The sequence below is a fragment of the Anarrhichthys ocellatus genome, unplaced genomic scaffold (assembly GCF_004355925.1).
Source record: "Anarrhichthys ocellatus isolate YVR2014 unplaced genomic scaffold, GSC_Weel_1.0 scaffold56, whole genome shotgun sequence".
In the NCBI taxonomy this organism is placed as follows: Eukaryota; Metazoa; Chordata; class Actinopteri; order Perciformes; family Anarhichadidae; genus Anarrhichthys; species Anarrhichthys ocellatus.
Genome location: NW_022280086.1, coordinates 2,502,703 through 2,519,907, shown reverse-complemented (window position 1 = coordinate 2,519,907; position 17,205 = coordinate 2,502,703). Strand labels below are relative to the sequence as shown.

The window sequence follows — 17,205 nt, the reverse complement described above, 5'->3', positions numbered from 1 at the left end:
GGGGGGGGGGGGGGGTCTGAATAGCGATAATAAGCAATCCAGCACTCAGCTCTGAAATCGCGGTAATAAAGCAGCACAAGCTGTCCGTGGTGACGACGGAGAGAAGAAGAGAAGAGGACAGGAGAGAAAAAAAGGAAGAGATGGAAAAACCGTGCTACCTTGGCGAGGACATTGCATATGTGCATAATGAATGGACGCACGGAATTGAACCTGCGATTCATTTTCTTTTCCTTCTAACATCCGACATGTTTCCTCAGCCGAGGGACCACTCAGAAGGATCGCACTCGTCGTTCTCCAACGAACTCATCAGCTAAAACCGAGCCGACCGCCTCACCTCAGCCTACCTGAGCTGGCTGCCCCCTCCCCCCTTGTCCAACCTATCTTCATGTCCCTGCGCTGGCACTGAAAACTATTGACTGCAACACTTTCAAAGTCACCTCAGCTGTCATACTGATGCCCCCCCCCCCCAAACACACACACACACACACACACACCATAACACCACTCCAGCATTTAATGTCTGTTTTTTTTTGTTTTTTTTACAGTCACCCCCGTTTGGTTCTTCGATCGCTTGTTCGGCTGCCATTTCAATTTTCTGACTTGTCAAATTGTATGTGTGAGAAACAGCTGCACAGGGCAAGATTGTTCAAGGAGATGCAGCCCCATCGAAAATGAGCGCCCGTCCTCCTGTAATGCTGCAGGTTCACACTCCGAACTCTTGCAATAGTATGTGCTATAAACCAGTGGTTCTCAACCCATGTTGGAGTCCTGCATCCCAGCTGACATGCCACAGACCTACCGGCAACTACCGACACCTCTATTGCTGGGTCCTACGGAGAACACCAAGTACCGCAATCTGTTTGACCAAATACCTCGATAACGATATTGCGTCCTTTTTGCTTTCAAGAATATTTACACAATGAGATTTTTAATAAATCCTCATACGTATCCTCATACAACGGTGAGTATGATATCATAAGAAGAGTCACTCCTCATTTTTCGTGCATTTTCCCGCATACGGTCTTTTCAGAATAAACTTCTGTCTTCACAGGAAAATCAACAAAACTAGTAGGTTTGGGAATAGATCATCGCTTAGGTTACCACGGGAGTGCCTTTACTGAAGTACTTAAGTTAATAACATACTGAAAAAAATCCTGGGATATCTACAAATTACGGCGCATTATTATTCGTAGGTAGAACTGCTACAAATGCTGGACGAGAGCAAAATGTGCTTTGGTTAACATTGTTGCTACTTTGCTAACGTTCTGGCAGTACGTGCAGATGAGCGGCGGCCGGCCTCCCTCTACAACACTAGCACCCGGCGCTCCGATCGTCTGCAAGTCTGCAAGGTTTCCATTGAATGAATTAGAGAAAAAGATTGCGGTTACGGTTCATAAAAATGCCAAAGTAAATTGCAGGTTTTGTTGCGCCTCTGCATGGAATTCAGACATGTTACACATTCACACACGTGCTTACTTTCCACCTTGGTACTTATTAAAGGGCAAACTACTTCCTGCACTAACACGATTGGCATTGGAACGTTGGCATTGGGCACAAATTGCGAGGTGCAGAATCATTTAATTTGGACATAATTTTTTGGGGATAATGGGCTGGAACATGTTTCTCTAGACCACATGTTCTTGTACTTGTACAGTGGGCAAACGGTGATGTGTGTGTGTGTGTGTGTGTGTGTGTGTGCGTGTGTGTGTATGTGTTTCCACCTTAAGTCACAGAGACTAAGTCAATAGCAGGGCTGTAAGCTTACAGTCAATTAGCTGACTAATCATTTGGTCTCTTTGGTTTCTTTAGTGGATGGTAAACAAAAGATTTAAAGTGGCTCTTTTGTGTGATTTTTTTGTGGAGAAATCTAGTTTTACAGATCTGTCGAGTAAATCAGCGAATCGATTAGTCGGCAAAATTGTATAAGTGTTAGTCGACTAATCATTTATTTGGTCGAGGACAGCCCTATCAAATATGCCTCTGTGCGTATGTCCAACTGACACTGATCCTGGTCAGCAGCACTGGCCTCTGTTTCTGCAGATGGCCATAGATTTTCAGCAACAATTAAGCAGGGGAAAGAAGAGGGAGACGAAGGGTGAGAGGTGGAGGACGGACCGCACAGGTGGAGCAATATACTGGAATCTCAATTCCTATAAATACAAGTTTTAACCAATTCTACACTTTTTTTACAAAAGCAATGTTTGAGTCAAGCCTGATGCAAAGAATGATCCCAGTCACTTCCACACAGTGAGGCACACAGCTTATTAACTCGGTATCGGCCGATACCCAAAGACCAGGTATCGGTATCGGAACTGAAACAGTTGGGAATCAGTGCATCTACATGGAAGCCTGGATTTACCCTGATCCTGAGAGAGTCATCGCCATTGGTGGATCTGACTCCGTCCCCCGTCACCCGTGTTCTACCCCTGAACCCCTGCGTCATCACACACTGCGACTCCACCAACTCTGCACCAATGTTCCCCCTCCACGTCGCACATTTTAAATAATCTAGGAGAAGCCAAGGGTGTGCATTGGCTACCCTTCAACCGTCGGATTAACACCAACCTCCAGTTTATCGCAGTAAAGTGGTACTCGCTAACGCCAATACACCACCCTGACCCTTACCCTCCACTTTACTACATGAAGGGTACACTATGTCCTGCATTTCTACTGGACCTCTTTCTTTTTTTTGGAGCCATAAAGGATTCACTATCTGTACTGTAGCAGTGTAGTGCCAGATTCAAACCAGCTCTACATATGTTAACTACTAATACATCAGTGAGATGTGATTCGTTCATGTCGTTCTCCAGTCTACACTAATGGGATGCGTGCTCACCAGAAAAGTAAAGCAACAAACTGGCAAATGCTAGAGGAAGAGCAGTGTTTTGTGGCGCAACAGTGTTTGCACCATTATCTACTCAAACAGACACATCCAGACACTCAGGTACTGGTAACCTTCCAGCATACTCATGAGTAAAGGAGTAACACACACACATGCACATGCACAAACCACCCAGCATGCTATCGGATGCAGTGTGAGGTGGACGCATTAGTTTTGTTTCATCTATAGCATATGTGAGAAAGAGCAGACACATGGAGGCAGGACTACCCACCAACCTTTGGATTTCCCCGTGGATTTACTTGATTAAGTAGATTATTGGACCACATGTGGACTGATGGTGCAGAGAACTGGACCCCAAATCAGGGTATTTAAATCATGTTAAATATGTGCCAGTATTTTGCAGGAGAAATCATTTGGCACACACACATGTAGACACTGGATGGAGAGAGAGACAGAGAGAAGGCTGGACTGATGCGCACTGACGCATCAGCGGTGGTCAAACCTTCACACGATGATATCAATGGGAGATTAAAAAGAGAGCAGCGGAGGGGGTACCTCAGCGGAGCAGAGGAGAGGAGAGGAGGGGAGGTGAGACATGTGAGAGGAAGGGAAAAAACACTGCAGTGAATTTGACATCCCTCCATCCCTCCAAAACACTTTTAGAGGGTCACTTTACGCGCAACAATGCGCAGTGGCCAAAAACTGCCGCATGCGAGCGCAGCGCAAAGAAAGGAAAAATAAAGAAGGAGCGAAGTCCTTTAACAGTAAAGGCACGGAGAAACGGGAAAGCGAGGGGGGGGGGACAGAACGGACACTTGTCCGGCCACTCACCCGCGCGTATTTGGAGGAGTACGGGTCCTCGAACAGCGCCCACATGTAGGGCCGCCACACTTCCCACCTCGTCGACCTGCGGCCGTCCTCCTGCATGCACAGCCGCTTAAGGTCGCCGTCCGCCCCGCCGGTGAGCGCCGGGTCGTCCTCCGGCGCGTCCGGCTCGGGGGTCTCGAAGCTGTCCAGGGCTTCTTCGGCGTCGCGGTGCTGCCGGTAGTTCATCCAGCAGCACGCCTCCACGTCCGTCTCGTCGATGCCCCAGAAGGCGAGCTCCTCCTCGAAGAGCGGCCCGCACACATCATTGGGGCAGTGGAGCTTGCCGGTGCGGTAGTAGTTGAGGATGAAGGCGAAGGTGGCCGGGTGGCGGTCGAAGAAGAACTCGTCGGACTTGGGGTCGTAGTCGAAGTTGCTGAAGGCGTCGGGTTCGGTCAGCCAAGACAAGCGCGTACCCGGCAGCGTCTTTAGGGTGCTCCGGTAGGTCTCATGTCGGATCCCGCCGCAGTTGATCACGATCTTCTCGCTATCTGACGCCGAGCAAGTCATGACTGCGCTGGAGCATGCTTCGGTCGGCGCGCCCGACTGCTGCTGCTGCTGCGGCTACTGCCCTTCTCCATCCACCGCCTGGTCTCTCGCTCGGTAGGCTACTGTTATACCGTCCCGGCAAGAAGTCACAGGGCCAACTGAGAGGAGGAGGAGAGGAGATGAAGGAGGAGTCTGCGCGCGTGTGTGTGTGAGTGAAAGAGTGAGAGAAAGAGAGAGAGAGAAAGAGAGAATATGTGGGATGCGGATTTTATGAATCAATAGATCCAGTTGCGCGCTGAATCACTGACTGCCCGATTGACTGACTGATTTAATTCATATTACTCATTTGATGTTATTATCAGGTCAAAACTGCCGTTGCAGCCCAACAAATCTATTCACAGTCTGCACATTGGGGCTCTCTGGTAGCTACAGTGGAATCTGCTGCATCCTTCGATTGAACTGACAAATAAATAACATTCAGTGAACTGGGAAGCAGAGAGAGGGACAGAAACTATAAGGTTATTTTTTTATCACTAAATGCTCAAATACAGAAAATAACGGCAAACTGCATTGTTGAAGAAAGCTACACCTCTGTGTGTCTTTATGCTTACGGTTTTGGAAGAGGTCCAACACTGATGTTGGGTGTTCAGGTCTGGCCCAGGGTTGGTGTGTTACCGTTCATCCCAAAGGTGTTGGAGGAAGGTGAGGTTTAAGGCTTTAGTCTGTGCAGGCCAGTCCAGTTCTTCTACCAACCTCGGGGGAAAAAAACATTTCTTTACGGAGCATTTCTTTGAGCATGGGACGTTGTCTTGTTGCAACAGGAAAGGGGCCAAACATAAACCGTTGCCACTAAGTTGGAAGAACATTGTTTGTGTAAAATATAATTGTATGCCAGAGGTTTAAAGGGATTTGAAGGGGGTTGTATGAGGTACTCATCCATAGTTAGTGTATAACCTACAGTTGATGGTGGTCAGCGTAACCTTTGAGAAACAGACCAACACAGTCTGACTACAGTTTGTGAAATAGTCACAAAATGCAGTATTTGAATTTCAGATTTTAACTGAAGGTGCAAATTATTAAACTGAGGTTGCAATGCATGCTTTTGCATCCAGTTGAACTGGGTCTGTCTCTTCCTCTCCCTCCTGGCGGTCACACATGTGACTGAGGCATGTTCCCTTGAAAGTTTTCCAAAGTTCAACTCAACAAATCGCAGTGTTACTCGGAACTCCCTTACACTACTGGTTACTGGGGAAAGTAATAATATTACAACAATGTGTCGCTGCCCAACACTGCTCGGTAGCCACGTGAGTCAACCCCGGTCTCTCTCTCAACTCATCAAATACAAAAGGTTGGTCGGTGCCCCTCTGCATCTCATAACGATGCACCACACTTTCAACTAACTCCAATGTCAACCCACCCGCGTTATGTGAGTCGTTGGCAGGCACCGATGAGGTAGCAGTCGATGAGGAAGTGTCTTAAAACTTGCATTCTCTCTACTGACCACCAGGGGGTGACTCCTCTGGTTGTATAGAAGTCTATGAGAAAATTACTCTATTTCTGACTAAATTTATTACCTCAGTAAACATTGTAAACATGAGTTTATGGTCTCAATCTCTAATGTAAAGTCTTCTTCAATACAGCATGATGTTCATTTAGTAACTTATGGTCCATTTAGAGTCAAACAGACCATAAAACAGGGTATGCTTTAGGGCGGGGCTACTGTGATTGACAGGTCACTGCCACTTCCAGAGCCATATACGGCGTTTCTATGTCACTCCTCGCATTCCAAATATGGTATCTTCTGTTTATGGGTTCCAATAAAACAACACGGAGACAGCCATAATCCAAGATGGTGCCGCAAAATCACCGAACTCGAGGCTACAAAACGTCAGTTCACAAACCAATGATGACGTCACAATGACTACGTCCAATTCTTATATACAGTCTATAGTCGTTATTCACGTGACTTGTTTTTCACACGCTAGTCTTGTAAGTCATTGGTCACATGGTGATGACGTGAGTCGTTAGTCAAGTTAGCGTCAATAGTGCTCCTAAACCTAACTAGGTGAGATGGCTAAGCTGTCTCCTCTGCATTTGCTTCCTTATGCAGCACCGGAGGTTGCCGCTGGGTTCGGATCACGTCTTCCACAGTTCTGACCCGTCAATCTGACCCTGGATGCACAGTGCCCAACAAACCAAAGAGAGCAAGCAGTCCAGGATCCATTTCCATCACTTTCTGTCCACACGGAATTTTAGTGGTGTCAGTCTGCCAATTAATATTTGATGGATTTTTGCCCAGAAATGATCTGAGTTTGACTTTGGCACCATCTCCTCTTCCCAATCCGGTCAGTGTCAGTGTACATCGCTTGTGGAAGGGAAGCCTCCTGATGAAAATGTGTCAGTAGACACAAAAACACAAGTTCATTTCTTCATTTTTTGTTACTTGAACCGTGAACTTTTTTTAAACTTTAAACATGATCACTGATTTTACATCAAACATTACCTAACAGCATCATTGTTCATGATAAGTAAAGACTTAAAAATGATCAAAAACGATAACATTGTCAGTAGCTTCACCTACAGACTCATTCGTGTTATGTCAGTTGTGGCCAATTTATCCAATGAACTCCTTACTTCCAGACTTTTTCCGTTTTCAAACTTGAAGTCTTCTTTCCCAACAGACACTGACTCAAGTGACATCACTTAAGGACATTTCTCAGACCCCACACATCTCCCTCTCGAGACACGAAAGGCTTTACACAACTAGTAGAGATTACATAGAGATTAGCTGCTACTAAACATCTGCACCCACTAACTGCTGGGTGTTACTGTTGTGAAGCACCTGAACCAAGTGAGAAAGCTAACGTTAGCCTGCTAATACATGACCCGTTTAATAAGGAGAGTAAAAGACACAATACGGAATACGGTCAGCATACATGACCTGAAACTTCATAAATGTTCTGTGATCATGATGAAAATCTTGAAAATGACATTTCAGAAAAATAAGACAACAGACCTCAAATTACGAAACATTAGGTTAGCAAAATCAGATATTTCCCACTCATTCTGAACTGTATTCTGAAGTTATCTTTAGCTTCTGATGCCGGTGTGACTTCCTGTTTAGGTCACATAGTTGATTGGCCAGTGCCATAGATGTTTCCTAGCAACAGATGTACACATCACTAAAGTCTGTACTAGCTGAGACGTTTCTGAAGCTTGACTGGTGCAACCTTTATGTTTAAACTTAGTGGTGGATTTATGAATAGCTGGTGAAGCCCCACACAGGCCATATGAGCCGGTACAGGAAACGTATGGATACATTTGACCATATATGTGAAGACGTATTAACATTAAAATGCACTTAAAGTTGCTCATTCTGTAAAACAGTTTCTTCCCGTGTCTTAAATTATGGACATGATTATGTGTCAGCATTTTGTTTTTTCATATGTTTGGTGATAAAAACATCCGTCACACATTCTGTATGCAGTCAGATAAACGTCCATGTTAAAATAAAAGATCTCAAAAAGGAGTGCCCGTACCTCAACACTCTATTCATGATCCGGTTCAGTGTCCTGCATGGAAATGAGTCTCCTTTACCAAAGCTCTCATGTGTCCTCTCCCTCCCCCTTCCTCCCTCCCTCTCTCTGCTGCATCACTCCCTTCCTCCACACTGTCTTTCAATCTACTAAAACACTTGGCTCAATTAGAGCGAAGCAGGAGGGGTATGATAGAGTGTTTCACGCCCACCGCCCATTCCCCCTCTCCCTCTCTCTCTCTCTCTCTCGCTCTCTCTCTCTCTCTCTCTCTTTTCCTTTCCAAGATAGTCCCTCCACCACCAGCGAGAGAGGGGGAGAGAGAGAGAGGCCAGAAGCAGAACGAGTATTTGCTGAGCTCCACAAAATGGGGGGAAAAGACTGCAGACCGTCAGATCATTAGTGCTCTCCCAATTTTCTCTCTCTCTCTCTTTCTCCTTTTCTCGCACACAGTGTATTCTCTCCATTTCTATCTCCACCTCCCCTTATCATCTCCACTGCTTTCTCTCTCTCTCTCTCTCTCTCTCTCTCTCACACACACACACATACACACACACACACGCGCACACACAAGTGCAGAGCTAATGTGCTGTGTTGGTCTGTTGAGAACAGTCTGCAGCACTGTGCTCTGCTATATCGGGTCCACTACAACGTCACTGAAACACACGTTTTATTAGGGCCTCTATGGTCTTGTAGGATTTTACAATCTTTTATATATCGACACAAAGTCAGATCGATAGATACATTTACATTTACATTGAAAACCTTTAATAACTTTACTCGTGGTCATTAAATAAATGTCTATCTTGGACAGAAAAGGCATTTACAGTCAGTTGCCAGTTTATTAGGTACACCTAAAACAAATGCAGTCCTTATAATGTTATAATGTTCAGTATTTTTGTTGAACCTGTTTTAGAGAGGTGTCGATTTACAGTAACTCTGTGATCATTTCCACTTAGGACACATGTCCCCCTCACTTCTCAAAGTCCTATTTTTGTCATCCCCCCCCCCACCTCACATTTATTGTTTCAGGGTGATTGGACTTTTTCACCCTGGTTTTCAGCTTTTAGGCTGTATTCAATTCAATTCAATCCAATTCAATTTGTTCTGTAAAGCCCAAAATCCCCAATCATAAATTTGCCTCAGAGGGCTTTACAATCTGTACACATACGACATCCTCTGTCCCAGGACCCTCACATCAGAACAGGAGAAAAGAGGGAGAGACCTTAGTGAGAGCAACAGAGGAGGATCCTCTATCAGGATGGACAGAAGTGTGATAGATGTCATGTGTACAGAATGAACAGCATAACAGAGTTACAACACATTCAATGCATGATGGAAAAATTATGACTATTAATAATAACAGAAGTAGTGGATATAATAGAATAATAATTATAATAAAAGCAATAATGGTATCAGTAATAGTAATAGAAATGTGACTAATAATAATAATGATAATAATAATGATAGTGTATATAAGTGTATACTACTCAGGGCTCACTACTACACTGACTACTTAGGTTTTCATACATACAGTGCCTTGCATAAGTATTCACCCCCTTGGATGTTTTCCCCCTTTGTTGCTTTTATACATGAAATCATGGTCAGTATAATTTGGCTTTTTTGTCAAGAATTTGCAAAAAAAGCTTCTTTCATGTCAAAGTGAAAACAGATTTTTACAAACTAAAAAATATATAGTGTAAAATAAGTGTTTGCATAAATATTCAGCCCCTTTAAAGTGACTGACCTAATTCAACAGAAGTCCAGCTAGTTGATGCCAGCAGTGTCACAAGTAGTGAAATGGAGATCACCTGAGTGCAGTTGATGTGTGTCAAGTGATTGTAGTATAAAAACACCTGTCTGGGAGGTCGTCTCTGGTTCATCAGTATTCCTGCTACAATTGCAACATGAAGACAAAATACTCCAAGCAACTCCGAGAAAAGATCATTGAAAAGTAAAAGTCAGGAGATGGCTACAAAAAGATTTCTAACTCACTGGACATCCCACAGAGTTCAGTTCAGTCCATCATTAAGAAATGGAAGGAGTATGGCACTTGTTTAAATCTCTTAGAGCTGGCCGTCCTCACAAACTGAGTGACCGGGCAAGAAGAGGACTGATGAGGGAGGCCACCAAGACACCTACGACCACTCTGAAGGAGTTAAAAGCTTCAGTGACTCAGATGGGAGAGACTGTACATACAGCAACTGTTGCTCGGGTTCTTCACCAGTCGAAGCTGTATGGGAGAGTGGCAAAGAGAAAGCCACTGTAGAAAGAATTCACCCAAAGGCATGTGGGAGACTCCAAGGTCAATTGGAAGAAGGTTCTTTGGTCTGATGAGACAAAAATTGAGCTTGTTGGCCATCAGACTAGATGCTATGTTTGGTGAACACCAAACACTGCACATCACCACAAACACACCATCTCCACCGTGAAGCATGGTGGTGGCAGCATCATGCTCTGGGGATGCTTCTCAGCAGCAGGCCCTGGAAGGCTTGTAAAGGTTGAGGGGAACATGAATGCAGAAAAATATCCCCAAATCCTGGAGGATGATCTGACTCAGTCTGCAAGAGAACTACGACTTGGGAGAAGATTTATTCTCCAGCAAGACAACGACCCCAAGCATACAGCAAAAGCTCCACAGAATGGTTCAAAGACCACAAGGTGAATGTTCTGGAGTGGCCAAGTCAAAGCCCAGACCTCAATCCAATCCAGAATTTGTGGCTGGACTTGAAAAGAGCAGTTCACGCCCGATCCCTGAGCAACCTGACAGAGCTTGAGCTGTTTTGAAGAAGAATAGAGAAACATCTTAGTGTCCAGATGTGCCAGCCTGAGTGAGACACATCCACACACACTCAGTGCTGTGATTGCAGCCAAAGGTGCATTTACTAAATACTGACCTGAAGGGGGTGAATACTTATGCAATCATTTACTTTACCTTATATATTTTAATTAATTGACATTATTTTGTAAAAATCTGTTTTCACTTTGATATTAAAGGTTTTTTTTTGCAAATTCTTGTCAAAAAAGCCAAATTATATTGACCATGACTTCAAAGTGTGGAGAAGACGGGGAGAACGCTATGCTGATTGCTGCACCCATAGAGTAACACCTTTTGGTGGAGGCAGTGTGATGGTGTGGGGCGGCATCTCCATCACTGGAAAAACGAGGCTTGTCTTCATTGGAGGCAATCTCAATGCAGAGAGATATCGAGATGAGATTCTGCAACCAATGGCAATCCCATTTCTCCACAGTCTGGGACCGAACTCCATCCTCCAAGATGACAACGCTCGCCCCCACAGAGCGGTTTATCAGAGACTACCTCCAGAATGTGGGATGGAATGGATGGAATGGCCTGCCAGCATTCCTGACCTCAACCCAAGTGAACACTTGTGGGATCAGCTTGGGCTTGCTGTTCGTGCTAGAGTGACCAACACAACCACGTTGGCTGACTTGAGACAAATCCTGCTTGAGGAGTGGAATGCCATCCCACAGCAGTGTGTGAGCAGGCTGGTGACCAGCATGAGGAGGAGGTGCCAGGCTGTTGTGGCTGTGTATGGTTCTTCCACATGCTACTGAGGCTCCTGTTTGTTAAATTAATACATTGTAAAATTGCCAATATGTCTTGTTTCTTCCTTGTTACTGATAGACTTCAATCATCCAATCCACCAAACAACACCAAACAAGAGTCGATAGCAACAGCAGAATAAGCTGTTTGGCATTGGCAGAGAAGATTTGGCAAATGTTTCATGGGCGCAACCCACATACTCAGCTGTGCTGCTCATCCCAGAAATGCATGTTCCTTACAAATGGGGCACCGTTTGAAAGGTAAATAAACAGGCTTTACAACGGTATAACATTTATTGCCAAGAAGCATTGTTACACCAGAGAAATAATCTACCAAACACTAATTTCCGAACTTTTTGTTCGATGTTTAGTTGTATAGTGTATTGTAACTTCTTTTCCCCTCTCAATCATAATAAAGACTATTTATCAAATCTCCATCCATCCATCCATTTTCCACCGCTTATCCGGGGTCCGGTCGCGGTGGCAGCAGTCCAAGCAGGCCGACCCAGACCTCCCTCTCACCGGCAACATGTTCCAGCTCATTCTGGGGGATCCCGAGGCGTTCCCAGGCCAGCTGGGAGATGTAATCTCTCCAGCGTGTTCTGGGTCTTCCCCAGAGTCTCTTCCCAGTTGGACGTGCCTGGAAAACCTCCAGTGGGAGGCGTCCAGGAGGCATCCTAATTAGATGCCCGAACCACCTCAGCTGACTCCTTTTGACGCAAAGGAGTAGCGGCTCGACTCCAAGTTCCCTCCTGATGACCGAGCTCCTTACACTATCTCTAAGGCTGAGCCCGGCCACCCTACGGAGGAAACTCATTTTGGCCGCTTGTAGCCGCGACCTTGTCCTTTCGGTCACGACCCAGAGTTCGTGACCATAGGTGAGGGTAGGGACGTAGACCGAGTGGTAAATCGAGAGCTTTGCCTTCCGGCTCAGCTCCCTCTTCACCAAGACGGTCCGGTGCAGCGCCTGCTTTACTGCTGCAGCCACACCGATCCGCCTGTCGATCTCCCGCTCCATCTTATCCTCACTCGTGAACAAGACCCCGAGATACTTAAACTCCTTCGCTTGAGGTAGGCACTCCATCCCCACCTGGAGGGAGCAATCCACTGGTTTCCGGCAGAGAACCATGGCCTCAGATTTGGAGGTGCTAACTCTCATCCCCGCCGCTTCACACTAGGCTGCAAACCGCCCCAGTGAATGCTGGAGGTCATGATCTGAGGAGGCTAACAGGACCACATCATCTGCAAATAGCAGAGAGGCGATCCCGAGACCCCCGAAACTGACGTTCTCCGCCCCCAGGCTGCGCCTAGATATCCTGTCCATGAAAATCACGAACAGGACCGGTGACAAAGGGTAGCCCTGGCGGAGGCCAACACCCACCGGGAACGTGTCTGACTTATTGCCGAGAATGCTGACACAGCTCCTACTGCAGTCGTACAGAGACCGGATCACCCGTTGTAACGGGTCTGGCACCCCATACTCCCGCAGCACCCCCCATAAGACCCCCCGAGGGACCCGGTCGAAAGCCTTCTCCAAGTCCACAAAGCACATGTAGACTGGTTGGGCAAACTCCCAGAGCCCCTCCAGTAGTCTTGCGAGGGTAAAGAGCTGGTCCACTGTTCCACGGCCGGGACGGAATCCGCACTGCTCCTCTTGAATCTGAGGTTCGACAAGCAGTCGGAGCCTCCTTTCCAGCACCCTGGCATAAGCCTTCCCCGGGAGGCTGAGTAGTGTGATACCCCGGTAATTCGAGCACACTCTCCAGTCCCCCTTTTTGAAGATGGGAACCACCACCCCGGTCTGCCATTCCATGGGCACTGATCCCGACCCCCATGCGACATTGAAGAGGCGTGTCAGCCAGGACAGCCCAACTATGTCCAGCGCCTTCAGCATCTCAGGGCAGATCTCATCCACCCCCGGCGCCTTGCCACCAAGGAGCTTTTTAACTACCTCAGCGACCTCTGCCAGGGATATGGGTGAGCCTCCCCCTAGGTCCTCAGGCGCTGCCTCCTCTGCAGAGGACATGTTGGTCGGGTTTAGGAGTCCCTCAAAGTGCTCTTTCCACCGCCCGACGATGTCCTCCGTCCGGGTTAGCAGTTCCCCCCCCTGCTGAGAACAGCCTGGGGTAAGCCCTGATTTCCCTTCCTGAGCCGTCGGATGGTTTGCCAGAACCTCCTTGAGGCCAACTGAAAGTCCTTCTCCATGGCCTCCCCAAACTCCTCCCATGCCCGAGTTTTAGCATTCGCGACCACCGCAGCTGCAGCCCTTCTGGCCTGCCGGTACCTGTCAGCTGCTTCAGGAGACCCCTGGGCCAACCAGGCCTTGAAGGTCTCCTTCTTCAGCTTGACGGCTTCCCTCACCTCCGGTGTACACCACCGGGTTCTCGGGTTGCCGCCACGACAGGCACCGATGACCTTCCGGCCACAGCTCCTAGCGGCCGCGTCCACAATAGAAGCTTTGAACATGGTCCACTCGGATTCCGTGTCCCCAACCTCCCTCGGGATGTGTGAGAAGTTCTTCCAGAGGTGGGAGTTAAAGACCTCCCGGACAGGGTCCTCCGCCAGACGTTCCCAGTTTACCCTCACTACACATTTGGGTTTGCCGGGTCTTTCCAGCCAGTTCCCCTGCCATCTGATCCAACTCACCACCAGGTGGTGATCAGTTGACAGCTCTGCTCCTCTCTTCACCCGAGTGTCCAAGACATACGGCCGCAAATCAGATGATACGATTACAAAGTCGATCATTGATCTCCGGCCTAAGGTGTTCTGGTACCAGGTACACTTATGAGCCACCTTATGTTCGAACATAGTGTTCGTTATGGCCAAACCGCGGCAAGCACAGAAGTCCAATAACGAAACACCATTCGGGTTCAGATCGGGCAAGCCGTTCCTCCCAATCACCCCCCGCCAGGTTTCTCCGTCATTGCCCATGTGAGTGTTGAAGTCCCCCAGGAGAACTATGGAGTCGGTAGGCAGCGCCCTTTCCAGGACCCCTCCCACCGACTCCAAGAAGGCCAGATACTCCGAACTGCTGTTTGGTGCATAAGCAGAAACCACAGTCGGAGCCTTGCTCCCCGCAACCCGTAGACACATGGAGGCGACCCTCTCGCTCTCCGGGGAGAACTCCAACACAGCGGCGCTCAACTTGTGAGTTTGCCTTGGGAGACCCTACCAGGGGCTAATTTATCAAATCTCTCACAACTTAAAAATACTCTCTTAAATGTAAACGATTGGTTCAGTGTAGGTGGCTGCAGTACAGTTTAGAGTGACCGTGCAAAACATTATAGGTCATAATAAATAATAACTTAGCTGACCCCTATGTCTACTTCATAGTACCATAGATTCAACTTATTATTTGAATTTGATTTGAACATTTGATGGTATATTTCAGTTCAAGCTGTGGGCAACAGCAATTGGCTGTTCCCATAAAGGTCAGTGCAGCACAGGTCAAAGTTTGACTAAATATTTTTGATACATGATGACGCAGACATGCTGGGCTTGGTTTCAATTCCAGCAAAGGGAGATACAAAAGTTTACTGTATGAAATATTTGTGTGTTATAATAAGTTGGGATATGACAAATAATTTGCATTGAAATGAAACCACATCATATTACTGTGGCTCTATTGTGTAGCCTTTAATGGGCTACTACCCCATGAATACCATACATTTAACTAAATAAACCAATGATAAAGGTGAAGTGGGAAATGGGATTTGCTGCTTGCACTGCTTGACTGCCTGTAACAGAAATGTCTAACTGTCAAGGTCCTATCTTTGATTTGTATGTCAAGATGAAGGGTTGTTACTGAAGTTGTTAATCACAACTGTAGCCCTGTCTTGCACCTATATTCACCTTCCTAAAAAAGCAAAGCAAGTAAGTTAAATTATCCTTTAATCTTCAAGTAGGTGAGGTCAAGTGTTTTATTATTTATATATTAACTAGTTCAGGTGATAGCATAAATCATTTTTAACTACAACAGATTGTTCTTTTGATTTCCATCACTAGGCAATGTCTTTCTCTCACTTAATGCCAAAATGCTGTGCTGATAAAACAGGGAAGCAGACTTAGATTAACTGGTTTAACTTTGGAGACATGTGGGATGAATCTTCATGGTACAGGGCAGGTGGTGGAGGATGGCCACAGGATTGATGACCTTCATGATAGGGAATGGTCACACGAACCGCAGTGCCAACTTCCTGGATTCCCCTCTGATCGGAAAGGGTGCGGGCGTGCAGTGAGGGTTGGCGGTCTGTTGGTAGTGGTCCTTGGAGCGTGGGATACACAGGATAGATGCCTGGACTGAGGGAAAGCTATCAATCACATTTTTGTCTGGGGAAGAGTGGTGGATAGTAACCTCAGGAGCACTGAAAGGGGTAGAGGTCTGTGGCTGACTTGGCCATTGGTCTGACGATGGATCCGGATGACAGAGACAACTTCACTTGGGAGACCATACAGTACAGTCAGATATAGAGGCGACTGTAACTCAGTGATAGAGCAAGTTCGTTCTTCAATTAGAGGATCGGCAGTTGGATCCCTGGCTCCGCTAGTCCATGTCAATGTGTCCTTGGGCAAGACAATTAACCCCAAATTGCTAGAGGTGTATGAATGGGTATGAAAGTCCATTTACCATTTACATGTAGCATAATCTCAGTGTTTTTTTTGGCAGAGGGTGAGCAGTCTTAAAATCTGTCCACAACATTGAGAATGGCAGGTAAACTGAGGAAGAAGTCCAGGGATATTTGTGACCTACGTTGAGAGCAGGTGGGACAAGCTTAGAGGGAATGGATAGAGTAGGAGTGGATGACTGGGCTGAGTTGAGACAGATAGCAGTGGGCACTCCATTGTAGAATGGTTCCAAATGGCCAGTGTGGGTCTATGTGTGGGTTATTTCTTCTAATGACCGGTTGTTGTGGTGCATGAATAGGATGGAGGGAGGGTGTCTCGTGTCCTACCTAACATGCCCCTTTGAGAAGAACCAACCGACAGTGACCATACAAAGAAGACGACTGTTTAGGGCCTCACAAGGCTTCACAAGACGAGTGGCGGCGGGTCAATAGAGGGTGCTAAGGCGCCGCACCGCATTGAGCCACAAAAAATAAAAAATAATAATAAATTATACAAATTGTCAATATTTGTGTTTTTGAAATATAGAATGCACCCAGTAATATGTGCAAAATATGATACCTGCGCAAAATATATGCTTTTCCTGCATGCCTCAGCAGAGCTGGGGCGCTGGAAAAATTGCCCACAGGAGGCGGGTCTATGAAACAGTTTAGCCAAATGCTGATTAAAGATATAAATGTGTGACATACAATTTAGCCAATCAGCATCCTCAAATACATTCAGCATGGGGCGAAATTTGTATCCTCGCCAGGACTAGTCTCTACAGGCGAGCGCGAGCTCTACTCCAAGACCCGTTTGTGAGGAGAACTTTGGCGGAGAAACTGCAGGTGAAGGAGCTGATCCCAGATCAGCCTGACCTCACAATCAGACAGCAGATAGCAGGAAAGGGAAGCAGTACATGCGAAGCTTCTCTAGTAGCTGTACACCAGAAAGGTTTGGCTAGCTGGATGTAGTCATGCTAATGCCTGCTAAAACAACAGGGACAGATCCAGCATGGATTACGGGAGTGAGGGATATGAAGCACCTGAACATCTTTTCTTCTACATAGTTGTCCTCAGTCTCATTTGCTTAACTTGGTCATGGAGGCATCAACATTTAATAGAGATGGTAAATTAACAGTGAGAACTCATCATAGCTTAATTTAACACCATTATTCATAATTACACTTGATCCTGATCTTTACATCCCTATTGGTTTCCCCAACAAACAAGGTCCATAGGGGCCTCTAAATAAATAAACATGTTCTATTATATTATATTGTATTTTATTTATATATATATGTATATATAT

General features: G+C 46.4%; 1 protein-coding gene across 2 annotated transcripts in view; it reads right to left on the bottom strand.

The window, feature by feature from the left end:
* Positions 1 to 4,267, bottom strand: part of LOC116396540 (potassium voltage-gated channel subfamily C member 1-like) — a 76,403-nt gene extending 72,136 nt beyond the window's left edge. For both annotated transcript variants that reach the window (XM_031871196.1, XM_031871197.1), the window contains exon 1: positions 3,674 to 4,267. In XM_031871196.1, coding sequence (XP_031727056.1) covers positions 3,674 to 4,216 — 543 coding nt within the window. In that variant the 5' untranslated portion in view covers positions 4,217 to 4,267. The remainder of the gene's footprint in view (positions 1 to 3,673) is intronic.
* Positions 4,268 to 17,205: the final 12,938 nt, after the last annotated feature.